Source organism: Amblyomma mixtum, chromosome 5, assembly GCF_055824585.1.
Source record: "Amblyomma mixtum isolate Tamu chromosome 5, ASM5582458v1, whole genome shotgun sequence".
Classification (NCBI taxonomy): Eukaryota; Metazoa; Arthropoda; class Arachnida; order Ixodida; family Ixodidae; genus Amblyomma; species Amblyomma mixtum.
The window spans coordinates 12,328,851-12,345,906 of NC_143016.1; the positions used below are offsets into that span (position 1 = coordinate 12,328,851).

The 17,056-nt window shown below is 43.8% G+C and overlaps 1 protein-coding gene and 1 long non-coding RNA gene across 2 annotated transcripts; both read right to left on the bottom strand.

Moving 5' to 3' along the window:
• Window positions 1–11,276: 11,276 nt before the first annotated feature.
• Window positions 11,277–12,461, bottom strand: LOC149341306 (uncharacterized; the record flags this gene model as incomplete). Its single annotated transcript, XM_089542842.1, has 1 exon — window positions 11,277–12,461. A coding segment is annotated over one exon (1,053 nt), but the record flags the coding sequence as incomplete, so codon positions are not given.
• LOC149341307 (uncharacterized) lies at window positions 12,462–15,647 on the bottom strand. The gene is made up of 3 exons (XR_016282634.1): window positions 15,452–15,647; window positions 14,722–14,850; window positions 12,462–12,701 (listed from the first exon to the last, which is right to left on the bottom strand). It is a non-coding gene; the product is annotated as an uncharacterized LOC149341307 (long non-coding RNA).
• Window positions 15,648–17,056: the final 1,409 nt, after the last annotated feature.

Genomic DNA, 17,056 nt, shown 5'->3' on the forward strand with positions numbered 1-17,056 from the left:
CATCGTGGATTAAAGTGCGCGTTCCCGGATCTCCGTCTACTTTCTAACAAATCGTTCACAGCTGCAATGATGCAATGTGTCATGCCTGGCAGTGCGCTTAACAGAACCACAACGTGCAAATTTGTGTCCACGCAAAATACGCCATGTGTTAGTCACAGACCCTTCCTGGTAAATAAAGATGTTTTTGTTGTTGACAAGGTTAGAAAGAAGAGCATAACGGGCTGACATCAACGGGCTTGACATAGCATCAAGAAGATGCACGACCGCCGTACATTTTTTTGCACCCGGAAGTAAGCCGTCAGCTTTCGAGCATAAACGTTGCGTTCAGCGCCCAACCTGCTTTAACTTCTGTAACCCTCTTCTAATTGGTGAGCACTGCTGCCTGTTGTATTTGGGAATAATTTTTTTTAAAGCTTCTTTTTTGCGATGTGAGCATGCACGCAAGAGGCGTAGGTAAAGAACGAGGGAAGGAGGATAAATGTTCGTACACGTAAGAAAGCAGGACCATTAATACGATTACGATCGTACTAGCACTTAGATGCGAGTATGACTTAATTTTGTTAGATTCTGATTCACCCAGTGAGAATTAGAAAACACTTCGTAAGCTCGCAAATCTGAAAGTGAGACGTGGCACACAAGTTTCTTTTCTCTATGCCCTTTTAAAAGCGTCTAAGATGCGCAAGCCTCACTGGGGCGTACACAAAGAATGTCAAGAAGAAGCTTCATTCAAAATTCGGCGGCTAATTTTGGATTTTTCACAAACAGTTGCCCACGCAACTCAAGTATCAGCTAAATGGACCGTGGCGCAAAGTGAGACGAAAGGATTAAAAATTAAGAACTAATGCGTACGTGAGCAGCGAGAGGCAAAAAATAAAGCAAAAAAACTTCACACTTTGTTTCAACGAATAAAGAAAAAGCTTATTGCGAGAACAAAAAACATCAAGAGACAGATTGTTGGACGCCGGCCTGACACGCCATGTTTAATTATCACCCCTTCGGGCCACGTATTCTGTCCGGAAGTTCTCGCCCGATAATCATTTTCAGCGCCTCTTTAAACCTCCCTTCAGTTTTTATTCTTCAATGAGGTCACCCCTTTTCCCTCAGCTCCCTGCGAGTGTTCATGCGAGAAATGGCCGCAGGTCACGAAGGGCTTTATGTCACTTTAAAGGGTCAGTCTACTGAATTTTATCGACCATATTTTCTTTGCGGGAACCGATAGCTCTTTACTCAAATTGCCGTTTAGCCAGCTGTGGTGCCAAGGAGTGCGGTAGAACATTTTAAAATAGAATTTATTAATGTGGGAACACATCTGTATGAGATGGTAGTCTCATCTGGCAACCATCTGGATTTCCGCCGCGCGGCGACAAACATGGCGGTGCCCGTCGAAGCCGGACCTCTCGCTTCGGACTGAATTCTCGTTGTTGCTGCCTTTTTCAGTGCGTTCCCTGGCCATAAATGGGGTGCCTGTCTTTCGCTTCGTCTCATCTCGCCTATAAGAAAACATATAAGAGATAAATTTGCTTTATTTTAATAATTAGAGTGACGATTCTGCCGCTCCTAGGCTTAAGTGGACAGTCGGTTTGTTTACAGCAATGGTTCTTGTCCTGACGACCAGATGGCGCCACTATAGGCTGAGTTTATTTTTGCGTCTCTGCTAGCATACGCTGAAGTAAAAGTGGGAATGTGCCTGCGTTTTGCGTACGTGTAACTATAAATATCCATGTGATTTACAGAAAAAGCGAGCGGTACGCCTTCTACAGTTTACTAGAACAAAACGTGCGTTTCTCTGACGTTTGGGCATACAAATGGTACGTAGTATATTCACTTATGCTTCTACAAAAAAAGACTACCACTTTCTTGAACAAAATGGACGTTTGGGGTCGCCACCACGCTTTCTTACGCGACTTTTAACGCCGAAATAAAATATAAGTTCCTGCCTAAACCGGGCGCAGACCCCTAGTTATTGATGTTATAGGGTGCCAACTACCAGAATATGCCATTATTTATACACTCATCTCGGTGAGTAGACTGACCCTTTAAGAATTGGGTTTAACAACTGCGCGCTCGCTCTCCCGCTTTACCCTGACTGCGTCGAAGTTTAAGAGGACGGCACGATGTTGTCGCCACGTTGTGAATTCATGCATAATTTTCACTTCTTTTGTAAAGCGTGGTCTCTCGGAAACTGTCATGAGTTTACGTGTTTCTATGCTTGCCTGAACATCGCCCTGCCCCCCCCCCCCCCCCCCCCCCCCCTGCCTCCCTTATCTTTGCAAAAAAGAACAGCATGACGACAGGATTAACCCTTCAATGTTCTGTGTACAAAATTTGTGCACATGTCGAACTCCCAGCTTCTTGTCAGTGTACGACACGTGGCAGTTATTTTCTCTTTCCAGACAGATTTAGCATTCTTCATATCGCAAATTGGGTGCTATTCTATTGCAATTAGCGAACGCACCCTATCAAAAAATCCAACAGTCTCTCCTTGTTGGCCCTTGAATGGCAAACAGGAATTGCTATTGGCACTCTGTTTGTCAAACAAGCCAGTAAGCCAACACCAACAGATTCCTTATTGGGCCGTGTTGGCGGAACACCAACAGAGTGGCTTGAATTGGAAAGAAAATCCTGACTGGTACAGCTGTTGGTCAAACACGCCAGTAAGCCAACACCAATAAGTGGCTTGAATCGCAAGCAGGAAACTTGTTGGGTGAACACGCCATGTAGCCAATAGCAACGTGCAAACAGGTAAATTTGTATGCGCAGCAAAATATTGACACTGTATGCCATGAAGACAACCCGTACGGTTATATCAGTCAGCATGCTTTGCTTCGGATGGTCTCCTTCCGTGTCATAGGTAATTTTCTGTGCACTAATAGAAAAGAATCGCGGCTCGATTTTCAACATATCAGCGCGATCCAGTCTCCATGCATGTGCGGTGTGTTCGTTAAAATGGGCAGTCAAGCTCGAATCAGTTTGTCAAAGTAGATACCACACTGATCAATGCATACATCGCCGATTAGCTCTATGCATCGCCGAGTTCAGTCACGCATATATTGCCTTCACGTCTACGCAATTCATTCGACGGCTGCTGGATGTGTTTTGCAAGAGTGCGAATAGCACTGGATGTTATCGTAGCGCGCAGATCTAACGCATATCGCCATGCTTCCTTGCAGTGGGTCGATGAATATGCAAGCCGACAATGTGCTGTTAAGGCTCGCCGCGCAGCTATATGCGTTCCTTCCTACGTATCAACATTTGTGAAATGTGCATTGCATATGAACGCGTAACAAACAGCGACCGTGACCCAGCCGGATGGTGGCATCGAACAGTCAAAACCAATCCCGCGATTGCATTTCTTTAACAAATATTGGCAAGATTATATCTGACGCCAAGTTTCGGTTCGCGGCCGACTGACAAGCGCTCAGCAATCATACGAATTCGCATTAAAGCTATGCATTTGCCCTGTATGCGATATGCTTTTCTTCATCGACGCGATCCTTTCGTACAGCGTATCCAGACCGCGTAATTCGTGCCAACGAGGTCATTTCGCATATGCGACAACTAAATTACATGTCTGGACTAGTTTGAAGCGTAGCGTACGCTGGCTACATACATAGAGGAACGTACAGCTCACGTCGACGCGCACGTTACGCGCAGTTGCCGGCTCGTTTGATTTTCCGGTTTTGCGGACCAGTACCATCTGGCGGGATAAGAAAATAAAATATTATAATGTGCCCGCCCGTGCCGTGAAGTATATGTGTGTACAGTTGTACAAGTCTGAGAACAGAACATTTAAGAACCGTCCATCTTCTTCGCACATCAATGCAGCTAATTCTCGTGCCTGCAACTAGCAGCGCACTGCCAAAGCCAAAAGTAAAGTACCACTCATAGTTCCTTAATTTAAAGGATGCATATCAGCATGAATCTGCACGCTTTTTTCTTACTAATAAAGAAAAAAGGAAGGGAAGCATATTTGTACCCTCACCTCAAGATGTAGTTCATACATGTGCACATTATTTAGAATAAATATTGTTGTTGATTGATTCAATGTGAATTAAGACAAAACAGGACACACTGTCTTCTACATTTCAAGTTGTGTCCATAACTCCAAGTACACATTACTCGGACTAGCTCAGTACATTGTGACAAATTAAACCTCCAATCAGCAGTTTGTTTTTCCTGCAATAAAGTAAAAAGCAGATTATTCTTTACTGCTTCTTGAACAGCATACTCTCATTTTCCGCATAACAGTAAATTTATTGCATTGCTTATTCTAAGATTTAGAAAAAGAGTGATATAATTTGTGATTGATTATTTAATCTGATTAAATGTAAGTGCCACCAAAGATATAATGTTTTAAGGAAAATTTAGCCTTATAATGGCTAGCAACGCCAGATTAAGCCCCCCGTGCAATGCAAAACTAGCTATGAAATGCAGCTAACAAATACTGCCATTTTCATTGCCTGCGCAAGAATGTCATCTGAAGTGACAGGTTCCGTGCACAGGAGCACATCGGGCTCAGTGATCTTCATCAGTACCATCAACCTGACTACACCCACTGCAAGACAAAGGCCTCTTCTATGTTTCTCTAATTAACCCGGTCCTTTGCCAGTTGCGGCCACCATATCCCTGCTAACTTCTTGATCTCATTCGCCCACCTAACTTTCTGCCGCCCCCTGCTATGCTTGCCTTCTCCTGGAATCCACTCCGTTACCCATAAGGACCAGCGGTTATCTTGCCTTCGCATTACATGCCCTGCCCAAGCCCATTTCTTTCTCTTGATTTCGCCTAGGACATCATTAACACCCGCTTAATCTCTCACCCACTCTGCCCGCTTCCAGTCTGTTAACGTTACACCTGTCATTTTTTTTTCGATAGCTCGCTACATTGTCCTTAAGCTGCACCCTTTTCGTTAGCCTCCACGCTTCTGCCCCGTAAGTGGGTACTGGTAAGATACAGCTGTTGCATACTTTCCTCTTCAGGGATATTGGTAAACTACCATTCATGATCTGAGAGAACCTGCCATATGCGCTCCACCCCATTCTTATTCTTCTAGTTATTTCCCTCTCATGATCCGGATCAGCGGTCACTACCTGCCCTAAGTAGACGCATTTCCTTACCAGTTCCAGCGCCTCACTAGCAATTGTGAACTGCTCTTCTTCCCTTGCGAGACTGCTCTACATTACTTTGGTTTTCTGCATGTTCAGGCCTACCGTTCTGCTTGTATAACTCATTGATCATGCTTTGCAGCTCATCTCCTGAGTGACTTAGCAAGACAGTGTCATTGGCGAAACACTGGATTGCATTATCAGCTCAAGAACACAGCAACTTTTCTCCATCAAAGGACCCCCTTCCAGCCGTTGGCTTTCTCCGATTTTCATGACCCTGCTAGAGTGACAATGCGGAGAGGGGACTACCCTTGACCTTGGAAGGGGGGAATAATCCCCTTCCATGTCCCACTCCGTGCATTGTCATGCTAGCAGGGCCATGAGAATCTGCAGACAGCATTGCCTGAAAGGGGGTCCTTTGACGAGGAAAAAGCTGCGTTATTGACTTGAATCCTACTACAGGGGCCCTTAGGGGAAAATTAGCAATGATGCTTCTCATGAGAGATATGTGTGGTATATACAAACAGCCTTTGTCAAATTTTGGAACCCTGGGAGGTTTGCTTCAAAACCATGGGGCTCTTGTAGCATACATGGAAGTCCCAACTTTTGGAAGGGGAGGAAGTTCCTCTTAGCAACTAGAGATTTGGAAGGCCAGGGATACTTAACGACCCACACGGTGCAGCCCAAAACAGCCAACAAGGAACTTCCCTGTACTGATGTGGCCCCCAAAACAAGAAAACAACACAAGTTTGCCACAACTATGCACTGTTCACTTCAGGATTGGAAGTTTGATGAAAATTTTCATTCTGTAAGATGCCTTAACTTGCTTGCACACAAGACCGGCGCTGCAAAATGCATTTTGCTGCAGAAGGCTTGTATGTATCAAAAAGATACCAGATCGCTTAGCCCCTCTTTTGCTTGAAAAATGAAATCGGGAATTGTTCATCATTCAGATAGCCAACAAAAAAAAGGATGCACAGCAAATAAAAAAATGAACACCTTTCTGTGAGCAACACAAAAGCAGGAAAATCAAATGAGAACTGTATACTCAAGCATATTAAGGACTTACAATTTCAACCAAATCATTACAAACTATGGTTTTGCTTCAATGAAAATGTGACGTACGACATAACATGGTAGAAAGCTTGTTTATTCAGCACACAAATAATGCAAAATCCCCAACGGCTTACATCAAACAAGGCACCATATGATAGCGTTTGGTCAACGATTTGCTAAAAAGGTACACAAGACTGAAAATCACAGGATGGTAAACAGACTGAGCTCTGTTGATATAATACGGGTTGCCTGACTGACTGAAATGAAAGGAGTCACATTTTATGGCTTGGTGAGGCAAAAGTCAGGCAAAGATACCTCCCACAGTGGCTGATTTGCTGTGGCATACAGTTGTAGAGCACAAGGTTGCAGGATCAAATCCTAGTTGCTCTGGTCACATCTCAGTGCCACTCAAATGTGAAAACACGTGTGCTGCGCATTGTCAGTGCACGTTAAAGAACCCTAAATGACCAAATTATTCAAAAGCCCTCCACTATGGTGTCCCTTTCTTTCTTCCTTGTTTCACTGCCTGCTTCACCCTTTCTCTTATGACACAGTTCAGATGTTTAGTGTAGGACAGTGTACAATCAGTAAGTAATCAAACGTGAACAACACTGAAATGCAGAGACAAGAATGCAAACGTATCAGCTCTGAGAGACAATGTACAAACAAGGTTGATTACCACTTCTGAAACACAATCTTGGCACTTTCTAAGTGAAATTCAGATGTGCTAGTATTGAGATTTCCCTTGCTGAGATCTTCTCATTTCGCTGTTCATGTTTCAATCGTCATGTTTAAATACTATTTGTTGACAAAAGTACCACTGCTTTCCTCATAAATAATCTGCATTTGTATCTTGGATACAATAAGAAACAAATGGCAGCCTCAGAACTTTAAAAATGGACCTAACTGCAGGCTCAAAGTTGCAAACTAGCTCATTAAATTTTCACATCACGGTGTGACGACAGCTGACATGGAGGTAGCTTTCTCCTGAATCAAGAATAAAAGGACAGAACAATAAAAATAGATGGGCTTTCGCGCCTTTGGCCAATATAGTTTCTTATCACAATAAGCTTAATTCCGCAGTGCAAAAAGCAACATCTCTTTCAGTCGTCAATTAAACTCCACTGGACTCGACAACCAAAAATAAAAAAGAATTTCAATGCTCAAAATGTGAATAAAATGGCCGAGTTGTTCACTGATGTACAAATTTGTACAAGGGACCAAGGCCTTGTCTGATGTTTATCATTTAGCATTGGCCTCCTGTTAGACACTGTCTGAGGATCAAATAAAGCAAACAAAATTTTTCATGACTCACTGGCACACAGCTAAATTTGCCATGAAAGCATCTAGCATCGTTCTTGCTCATTTCCGACCTCACACAAATATGAAACGTTATCTATGTTTACAAACACACACTGTGCAAGAACATCTTCAGTAGAAAACAAATGGTGGTTTTCTGACAGCGGTGGATGCACACAAGGCACAATATGGGGCACATAATGGGACACATTTGGCACGATGAGCATTTGTTGGCAGTGAAAATAAATGGAATTCTGAGCCACATAAATACCAAGTATATATGAGTAGGTGCCGTCCTTCATCTTTACATAACATGTACAGCTCTTCTTAGGTACAACATAGTCTGCGGCATGAATGATGATGCTGCCCACCTGTGCACGAAAATACTTGGAAATGCTAGGTACGCAAGCAAATCTCTCCTCGAAGAGTTTTTCAAGACTCTGCGACAATTCTCGAATTGGCTGAGCAGCTCCAAGAACACACGTTTGAAACCACCTTTTGCTCTTGGATTCTAGTTCACATTTAGCAGCTGCAAGGCGGGCTGAAAGTTGTAACTCTCTACTTAAAAATCCATATGTTTGATGCATGATGCACCTTTCTGCCACCTGCATTGGCACAGATTTTGCAGCCGAAACAAACTTCAAGGCTCGGCCATTAGAATCCTCAAAGGGGAATGTTGAAATGCCCCAAAGTGGGCCGAACATCCGTGTTGCCTTTGGTAAGTGAAGCAGCTGATGAACGTTAAACGTTGCTGCTGCCTCTCCATAGAGTTTTGTGACTTGTGTAGCAAATTGGAAGAGTAGCTTTTCTGCATCACTAATATCACTTTCATTGACCACATCCTTCAATAGCAAGAAAACTGCTTTCACAAGAAGGGCAAAATGGGACACATATGTATGCACAAGAAACCCTGAAAGACATGGCAAGCTATAAAATAGTAGCCAGTACCGCCACTCTGTGGCCTTCCAGAATGCACGTTCTGAAAGTGGCCGTGGCATCCTTGCAAATGTGATTGGAGGTTTTATGCACCGTAGCCTCGAATCCAAGATGTTAATGTGCCTGCCAATATAGAAGGCCGATCCCGTGGCTGAAAGCCACAGCTCAGTCAGCTGCTTGGTCACACCCTCCAGCGCACAATGCATGTAGTCTGGTGGTAGTCCCCAGACAAGGTCCAGACCCTTGAGCTTCATTAGATAAGATGGGCCTTTCATGCCAAAGATTGCAGTCTTCTCCAGCGTTGACCGAAGCATCGCATTAAGCACACCTGCATGCGTCCTCTCAGCAGCCACCTGACCATGACAGGGAAACTTCACTGTTCCTGGACAAAAACATATTCACATTTGTCATTACGGTGGCTGCTTAGGGAGCTTGGAATACATTTTTCTTTCACTACATCAGTTTACGGCATAATAAATAGTTGAAACTGCACCCTTGTGTGCATTGTTCTTTTAATTCTAGTTTACTGATTGTTTACTAAGTAAGAAGCAAAAGCAGCGAGGCAATATGTGTATCTCTGCTGACGTCTCGTTGCCTGCCACAGTCACTTGCATGCAATGTGTGCGAATGACAGCGGTGCTTGCTGTGCACAATCAGGAGTGAAGACGGCGATCTGAATCACTATGGGAATGCCAAGATGTCAGCATGAGTGAACTTCTCTTTGCACCTTCCCGAAAGTTGTGAAAGCTTAGTGGTTGAGCTACTTGTGAGGATAGCAACCAGAATGCAGACATGCGTTAGATGTGACTTAGCCATGCACTTGCAGTGAAGTTCGCCGTACCTTAATGAGAATCGGCCGGGTAGCTCGGATGTATCTTTAGACACTTCAATAAAAAAAAACTGGGGATCCTGCCTTCCCAATCAACCTGCTGTCATGGCAAGCAGCTATACATGATGGCGATAATCCACCATGTAATGAAAGTCACACTGTTCTCTTCTGAAGCCTGGTAAGTTGTTACAACTGCAACAGATTATAAATCTCGGTGAGCTGCTTGCTGCTCAACATTGGGTAAAAAGGCTTCTCTCTAAAACACCTGTTAACAGGCTCTTTAAAAATTGTAGTAAAAAATTGGATGGAAATTAACTCCTTTTTTTGCTGCACATAGAATAGTATGCAATGTTTAATGTGGTTGCTTCATAAAAACCAATTTTCATTAAGAAAAAAATCCACGGATAATTCCCATTGAAAGTCACAATAAATACAACGCTGTCCTTCATGTTTGATTTTTCATTCGACTTGCTATCTTTTCTTTTTTTCTGAGCACACACATTTCCCAGGGCAGGTTGCATCTACATTCACCAGATATAAACGTTTGCTTAGACTTCACCTGTAAAATTTGCAACAGGCACCATGCTTCACTTATCCAGCCAGAGCTTTAGCTCTGTCCAAGCACAGATTCTACATGAGCAGGTTGCTATCAATCTATTTCACTCTGCTCATTATACTTGAGATATCATGGTTTTTCTGGCAACTACCGTAGCAACATTGGGCAGCATTAATTGGTAACAGTTTCCGAATCAAAAAGTACTTTAAGAACAGAATGCCATTATATTGTAACAGTTGTTACACTGAAAGGGAACAGCAGCGGCTGAACGAGGGCACCAGAGAAAACCGACCTACACTTCAGCGTCGTCTACTTCTACCCACTGCGATCGCTTTCTTCTTCTACTTAATCCTCGTGTCAATATTACATTTCTAGTCTTCGCATCAAGATGAAAAGCCTACACTGTGTTTTATTTCCAATCAACAGTATCACATATTGCATGCTATTGGCACAAACTTAGCAATGATTAAGTTCCTACTCGAATGACGCCATTTTGGCCAAAAGGATGCTCTACACCTGCCATCCAGCTGCGTGTCCACACTTGTAAAACGAGGCAAGCTGAGCAGGTCTACAAAACCATTTGCCATCATGATTGTTTAGACAAATTCCCAATCCATGAAGCAGTTACCTGAGCAGCTAATAGACTAGCAACCAAACCATGCAGTATAATGTGCAGTACCCTATGGGTAACTCTAGTTTCACTTAGTCCGACCTGGTATGTGTTAGAAATTTGACTGAGTCCAAGAATCCACACCATGCCATCATTGACACAAATGACTCCTATCTTTTGCAGGTTCTTGTTAACTGTGCTTCAGTGTTGGTGTATTGTTATCTCTCAAGACTACTTCTGGCATTTGCCAAACAAAAGAATGCAGTGCTTCAGTAAGCCCAGCATATTTTAACACTGCTTATATTGCAAATTACGACAGATTGCAAGTTATTTTTACTTCGATTGCATTTTCCATATTTCTTCCCAACGGGTCCCTGCAGTGACTCGTCCCTAAAATAGTGTCTCCAGCCAAAACAAAATAAAAAAATGAAGTAGAACGAGCGATATCCGGCACCTGCTTGGCATTGACAGGCTCAAACCGATCTGAAGCGAACAATAGGGCCCAAAGTGGAAATTTTTGATAAAAAAAAAAACAATAGACCTCTCCCTGATGTAAACAGTGTGACGTCAAAAAGGTGTGCCCCGATGGGCAAAATCGTCGACTTTCGGTTCTGAACCGGTTCTTCAGGTGCCAAGCGCTCGCCCACCAGCTTTGTTCCCTGATTCGAAACGCCTGGCAGCCTTTCTTCTCCCTGTGAGAGCCTCCTCGGTATGGCGCATGTTTTGCCCATCGGACCAGAAACACGTGCGTTGATGACGTAGGCCGGGAGAGGTCTATTGAAGAAAGAATTAGAAACAGGTACAGATGGGCACGCTTCCCAAGCATATTTCAAGCAAGTTATGTTGACAAGATCAGACAGAAAGCAAAGGCTAGCCCAACACCACAACACGCCTCTCCCCCTATAAAGCAGCAGGCATTAATATCAACTGAGTGTTCAGCCTTGAACACTGCTTAGCCACATCAGCTGCCCAGGCACATTTAAAAACTATATTTATTACAAAAGAAACGTTTTTGATTTAAAAAAAATACGATCCACACTCACCGTCAATAGCTGTGCCTTTTTCCCAACACCAACTGCAGCCAAAATACCCGTTGAATTGTTTCATGTTTAATAGGGCTGCTCTGGCTGGGGAGTTCACACAGCAGGTGACAGCATGAACTGCAGACTTTACAGCTGTCCCAGCATGGTACCATGTCAGCTTCCCAATACTGCAAACCTCTTCAACAAACCTCTTCATAAAAAGGTGCATTGGGGGGTGAGTTTTTGAAAACCATAAGGCTGAAATGGTCACATTCTGCCATTTCAGTTGAAATGGAAGTTCGTTAATTACAAAATGGATTGGCCATATTGAAGACTTGCTAGATTCAAACACTGGTGCCCCATCCGTGTTGAAAGTGAGCGTGAGATCAGACCAAGTCATGTTCAAGTGGTTTCTTGTGCTCCTGTACAGGTCACCATCCGTGATGTCGGCATAAGTTCCTGGTTTGTGACATCTTGTCGCTATTTGCTGGAGATTTCCAAAAAGAGGCCCACTTGTTTGCTTCACCAAGTCAAGGATTTGCTGTTTCAAGTCAAACATCAAAAAAAAGCTTCCAGTGTTGATTAAAGTCTGCACTATCTTTTGGACGCCACATGACTTACATTTAACAGCTGTTTTTTTTCCAAGGCTCAACAAAGTCCCAAGGTAATCATAGCATGCCGAACAAAAAAAGTGTAGCTTCAGTGCTTCCTTTTGATTTTTCCACAGCTTCCTGAAGAAATAAGTGGTGCCTGGTACAACTTCTGACCCAAACAAAGCATTAATTAAAATCAGCAGACCTCTTACTTGTGCCCATGTTAGACCTGCATTTACAACATAAGCTAAAACCAACAAGAGTGCTTCTGCTTTCGTTGTTGTTTGGTGCGGCAGAGTCTCAGCAGACAATCTTTCAAACTGTTCCTGGAAGTCATAGGTTAATCTCTCCGCGTCAGGATCATCAACTTCACTTTCTTCATTATCGTCCTCACTCCTGTTCACGGCAGCAGGTACGTCTTCTTCACTGCCTCCAGGTTGGGTGGGCTCTGGTTGTGAGCATGCACCAGTTTCGGGTATGCTGGTCTCCCTCTCAGAGCATGGACCGATGTTCTCATTAGCACAGCTGGCGTTATGGGCTCCATCGTCTCCGCTGTTCGGTGACAATGAACCCACAGCATCTGGAGAATCCTGACTGGGGCTTCTACCTTGCAAATCCTCATTTTGTAGGTGTGAGCATGAATCGGCACTTTGTAAAGCTCTGGGAGGACCACTCACATTTAGTGCAGTGTCATCCTAAAAATAAAAAAAGAAGCAGAAATTACAAGCCAAACACAACCAACAATTGGCATGCAAGATAAAAAAGAAAAGTGAATGCGAACTGTTACTACAGGCATCCTCACGTGCCTTCTTGCAGGTAGTGATGCCCATTACAAGTGTTTGAAAAGCAACTATGACAACACAACCAAAAAAATTGGGGGGACAATTGAGCTCCACTTTTAAGGGCATGACGCGATAGCGTTAATGCCTCAAGTCTGCGGCACCCCTTGCGGATCGTTGTTAACGTGCATGCACTTTGCTGCTAGCTTAATCACTAATCCCTTAATTTGTGCTTCCATTATCTCAAACATATTCATTAGCATGCAGTCATCAACTACTCAAATAAATCTTTTCAATTTCAAGAAAAAGAACCAGTTCAATTTTTACATATGGGAAATCTTTGTAAAAGAAAGAAAAAAAAAGGATATCATATCATGTAAAAGACCCGGCATAGCTATAAAGCCCTGCCTTAACCAAGCTGTACAAACACGGCTTCCTGGCCTAGGGGTAACATGTCTGACTTGGGATCTAAGGGTCCCAGGTTCAACTCGCATCTCACAAGAGCTACCAGAGTTGGCAGCTCCTTCCAACACCGATATATCATGTAGCCTGCAGACATCAAGCAAACTGCCTACCAATCAGCGCCGTGCCATGTCACCAATCTGATTGCCTCCGGCCAGAGGCATGCTCGTGATTTTCCGCTCACAATGTCGACAACACTAACGACACATTTTTTGCTAAACAGGGCGCTTAATGCCAATGCATTAATAAATATAAATATTCATTATCACAAGTGAGGGCATGTTTAGCTCAAGAACAGTCCTTATTCTGCCCGTGTAACTACTGCAATCTATTGAGCTCAGTAAACACATGCTTTATTTAACCTACCACCTAAGCTACTCAGGTAATTGTGATTTTCTAGCAGTGCAGGGCCCATACGAAGGTGAAATTAGGATAGACAGCGAGTCCTAACCAGCCACTGCCTGTGGTTTGCAAGCCTGTCCCAACGTACAACAAAGGGGGTGCAAGAGAACTTTTCATTCTTCTGTCAACTGATGCGAAAGAAAGCTAGGCTGCCAAAATGACTAAGACAAGCAAAGGTGCACTGCAAACCTTTAGGACACCGCTGGCACCTATGCAAGGCAATTTTCTGTGAGTAACATTCAAATACACGACAACAGTGACCACAAGCTGTGCCAGAATCTTCATAGAGAGGTGGCAAGTTAAATTTCGGACAAGCGTGATGCCTGTCACATTCGTGCACGTGGACAAAAAATAAAACAGCAAACAGTGGCGATAGCTTCACATACTGACCAGAGAGAGAGCCTAACGAAGGCTAAATTGCCAATATTCATCCTCTTTATCAGGATCTCAAGGAAGTGTTCAGCAAATTTTTTATGCGGGCCGACAACTTTCAGGCCAAAATCACCACCTCTTACCTCTCTTTGGCACCGTCACTGAAGCTAACAGCTACCAGTTAACATTTTTAAGTAGAGAGAGACCGAGACTCCCTAGAATTTTTCAAGGCCACTTATGTGGTAATACACTAATAATAAAGCAGCAGTAAATGACATCATCAGTAGCACATGGCTCATGTCTTGCACACAGTCTTTTTTTCCTTTACTGGTGGTCTGTTTTGGTGGTCTGTTAAGTTGAATATATTATGTAGTGAGACAGCAGATAACCACAGGCAAACAAACTTTGTGCTTAGCAACTACATTGTAGTTGGTTTCCTGTTTTTGGGGCTTATTTTTCTTTCTATTTGTTTTGAGACTTCAATGTGACTCTTGGAGCATGACAGAGTGGTAAACATGGTAGAAATTTTGGGTTTCCTTGCTTATATAACCTGTCATTTCACTTGATCCACAAAAAAAAAGCAGTTTGAACTTTGTGCCTTGTGGTGTTGCTTTTCCTTTTTTGCTGCCTGGTCCTTGTCCTGTTTATGAACAGACAACTTTCCTAGATATGAATAAACTAGCTTGGAAGAATTTCTTACCGGACCCATAACATGTGGAGAATCGTGACTGGGACTGCTTCCTTGAATGTCCCCATCTTGCCGGTCTGAGCAGCAAATGCCACTCTGTAAAGCCCTGGAAGGATCATTCATGATGAGTGGTGCGTCATCCTAAAAAACAGGAAAGGAAAAAACAATACTATAAACTGTTGGCATGGGTTAATGAATGTCTGCTACCCTGCGATTCTTCATCTACCTTTTTACAGTAGCCATCAAATGAAACGCGGACAGAAAAGAATTCGCCGCTGGAGAAGATCTACAGATAAGACATACCTTTAGCTACCGCACAGCGGTCTCCGCGCCATTTCTAAGGAAACTTCTAAAGGCTAACTCTCTCGTTTTGCTGCTCCCTTTCAAAGTGTCTTCTCGGTCTTTAATTCAACGCTGAGATAAACGCACGCGCACATACGATAGGTAGACTTTTTGAGTCGATCTTTTCTGCATGTTGCAGAGCTTGTGTGGAAAATTTTGCGCGCTCTAGTATTCAGTGACCCAGTAGATGCTCGCTGTTCCCGATTTCAACTGTCTGTGCGCACCTTATTTTAATACAGACGCTAACTTACACTGCATACACGCGCACACACTTACACACACGCACACACACACATATACACACACGCACGCGCACACACACGCACGCACGCACGCGCACACACGCACGCAAGCACGCGCGCGCATGCACGAGCGCGCACATAATCTATACATTACATACCTTAACGGCACCCCTTTTGCGTCTGTTCCGGATGTTCCAGAGGGTTTGTTTGGGAATTTTTCCGTTTGAACCAGGTTCCAAGTATTGCCTGTAGCGCTTTCGTGACTTCTGTGACATCGCGAAGTTGGCTGCTAATACGCCCGGTGCCGAAAACCGTTCCCGCTCGTTGAATCTTCAGCAGACGCTACGGCCGTCACTGTACTGTCGATCACTCCCTGGCTCCGTGCAAAAGCGATATTCCCGCCATCATGCCGCCACCACGTGCAGTGTTGCCACCTCTATTTCCGAGCATTCCACCAAAATGTTTTCAAAAATTCGCTAATAATCCGCTAAACATTTTTGGAAAACACCAAAATATCCGCTAATATGTACTGCGATGCTAGATGTAAAAATACTTGCACTGCGTCTTTCCTTGGCTTAGAAATGCAAGCAAATGTAGCGATCCAGAGTTAGAACTGTGATCAAAAAAAGGGATTCCTTAAGCAAAAACGAAACCCCACGAATTTCGATGGAGGCGAAATATAATAGAAGCCCGCGTACTGTGCGATGTCAGTGCACGTTAGAGAACCTCTGGTCCCCTGTTGGTCGAAATTTCTGGAGCCCTTCACTACGGCGTCTCTCATAGCCTAGTCGCTTTGGGACGTTAAACCCCATAAACCAAACTAAACCAAACCAGAATGCGCATCGCCGTTTGAAGCGGCGTCTGCTTGTGCGCGTATCACAACCAGCCATGAACATGAGGTCAAGGAAAAGGTGGCATATTTTATCCCGCAACTGTGGCTAGGAGGAAAGAGCATTTTCTTCAAGCGTTCAGTCAGATTATTTTTTGAGCAACATTCGTTGGCAGCGTCCAGGGCAGCTTGTACCGCATCGTTCCTGCGAGCGTTCCTGCCAGCAATTTTGTTTAAAGGCGTGAGTAAAGAAAACCAAACATAAGTAGGCTGTAAGGTAATCCTGTTCTCCTCAAATACACAGTCCGAAATAACCCATATAAAAAGTACTCCACAAGGGCCATTCTTCATAGGTTTATTTTACCGGGCGCTTCAGCGAACACTTCCGAAATTTTTACATTGCCTCGCGCATCGCATGTTCCTTGCACGAACAGGGACTGGAATGTTGTTACAAGTGACGACATTGCTTCACTGTGGTTAATGACATACATTGACAAATATTTTGTTACTGATATGTCAGTTGATTCGTCAACAATGATTCTGTATTTGCTGTTGCCAATGTCTGATGAAAGGTCCTCTTTAAAGTGCGGGTACAGAACATTTTAACCACTGCAGCGCATTTTGTCCTCTTCATTCGGCAGTCTCTGGCAGCCGCACTGTCTGGGAATGATTTCTTGATGCATTCTGCCAGATGGTCGGCAGTGCTGCAGTGTTCAGCTATGAACAACGCGGCCCTGCCCTCGAGATCTGCTGTGCTCACGGCATTGCTTTCAGTTCTTTTTGGGAATGTAATCTGCTGACGGGCCCAATATGCTAGTATCATTCTGGTGCTTTTTTGTATCTTTGTGAGCAATTCAGTTCGTTGTACTTGGATCCGAGTTGGCACCTGCAAAACTTACATTCAGCAACCTTCAATCCATTGGGTGTTTTCTTG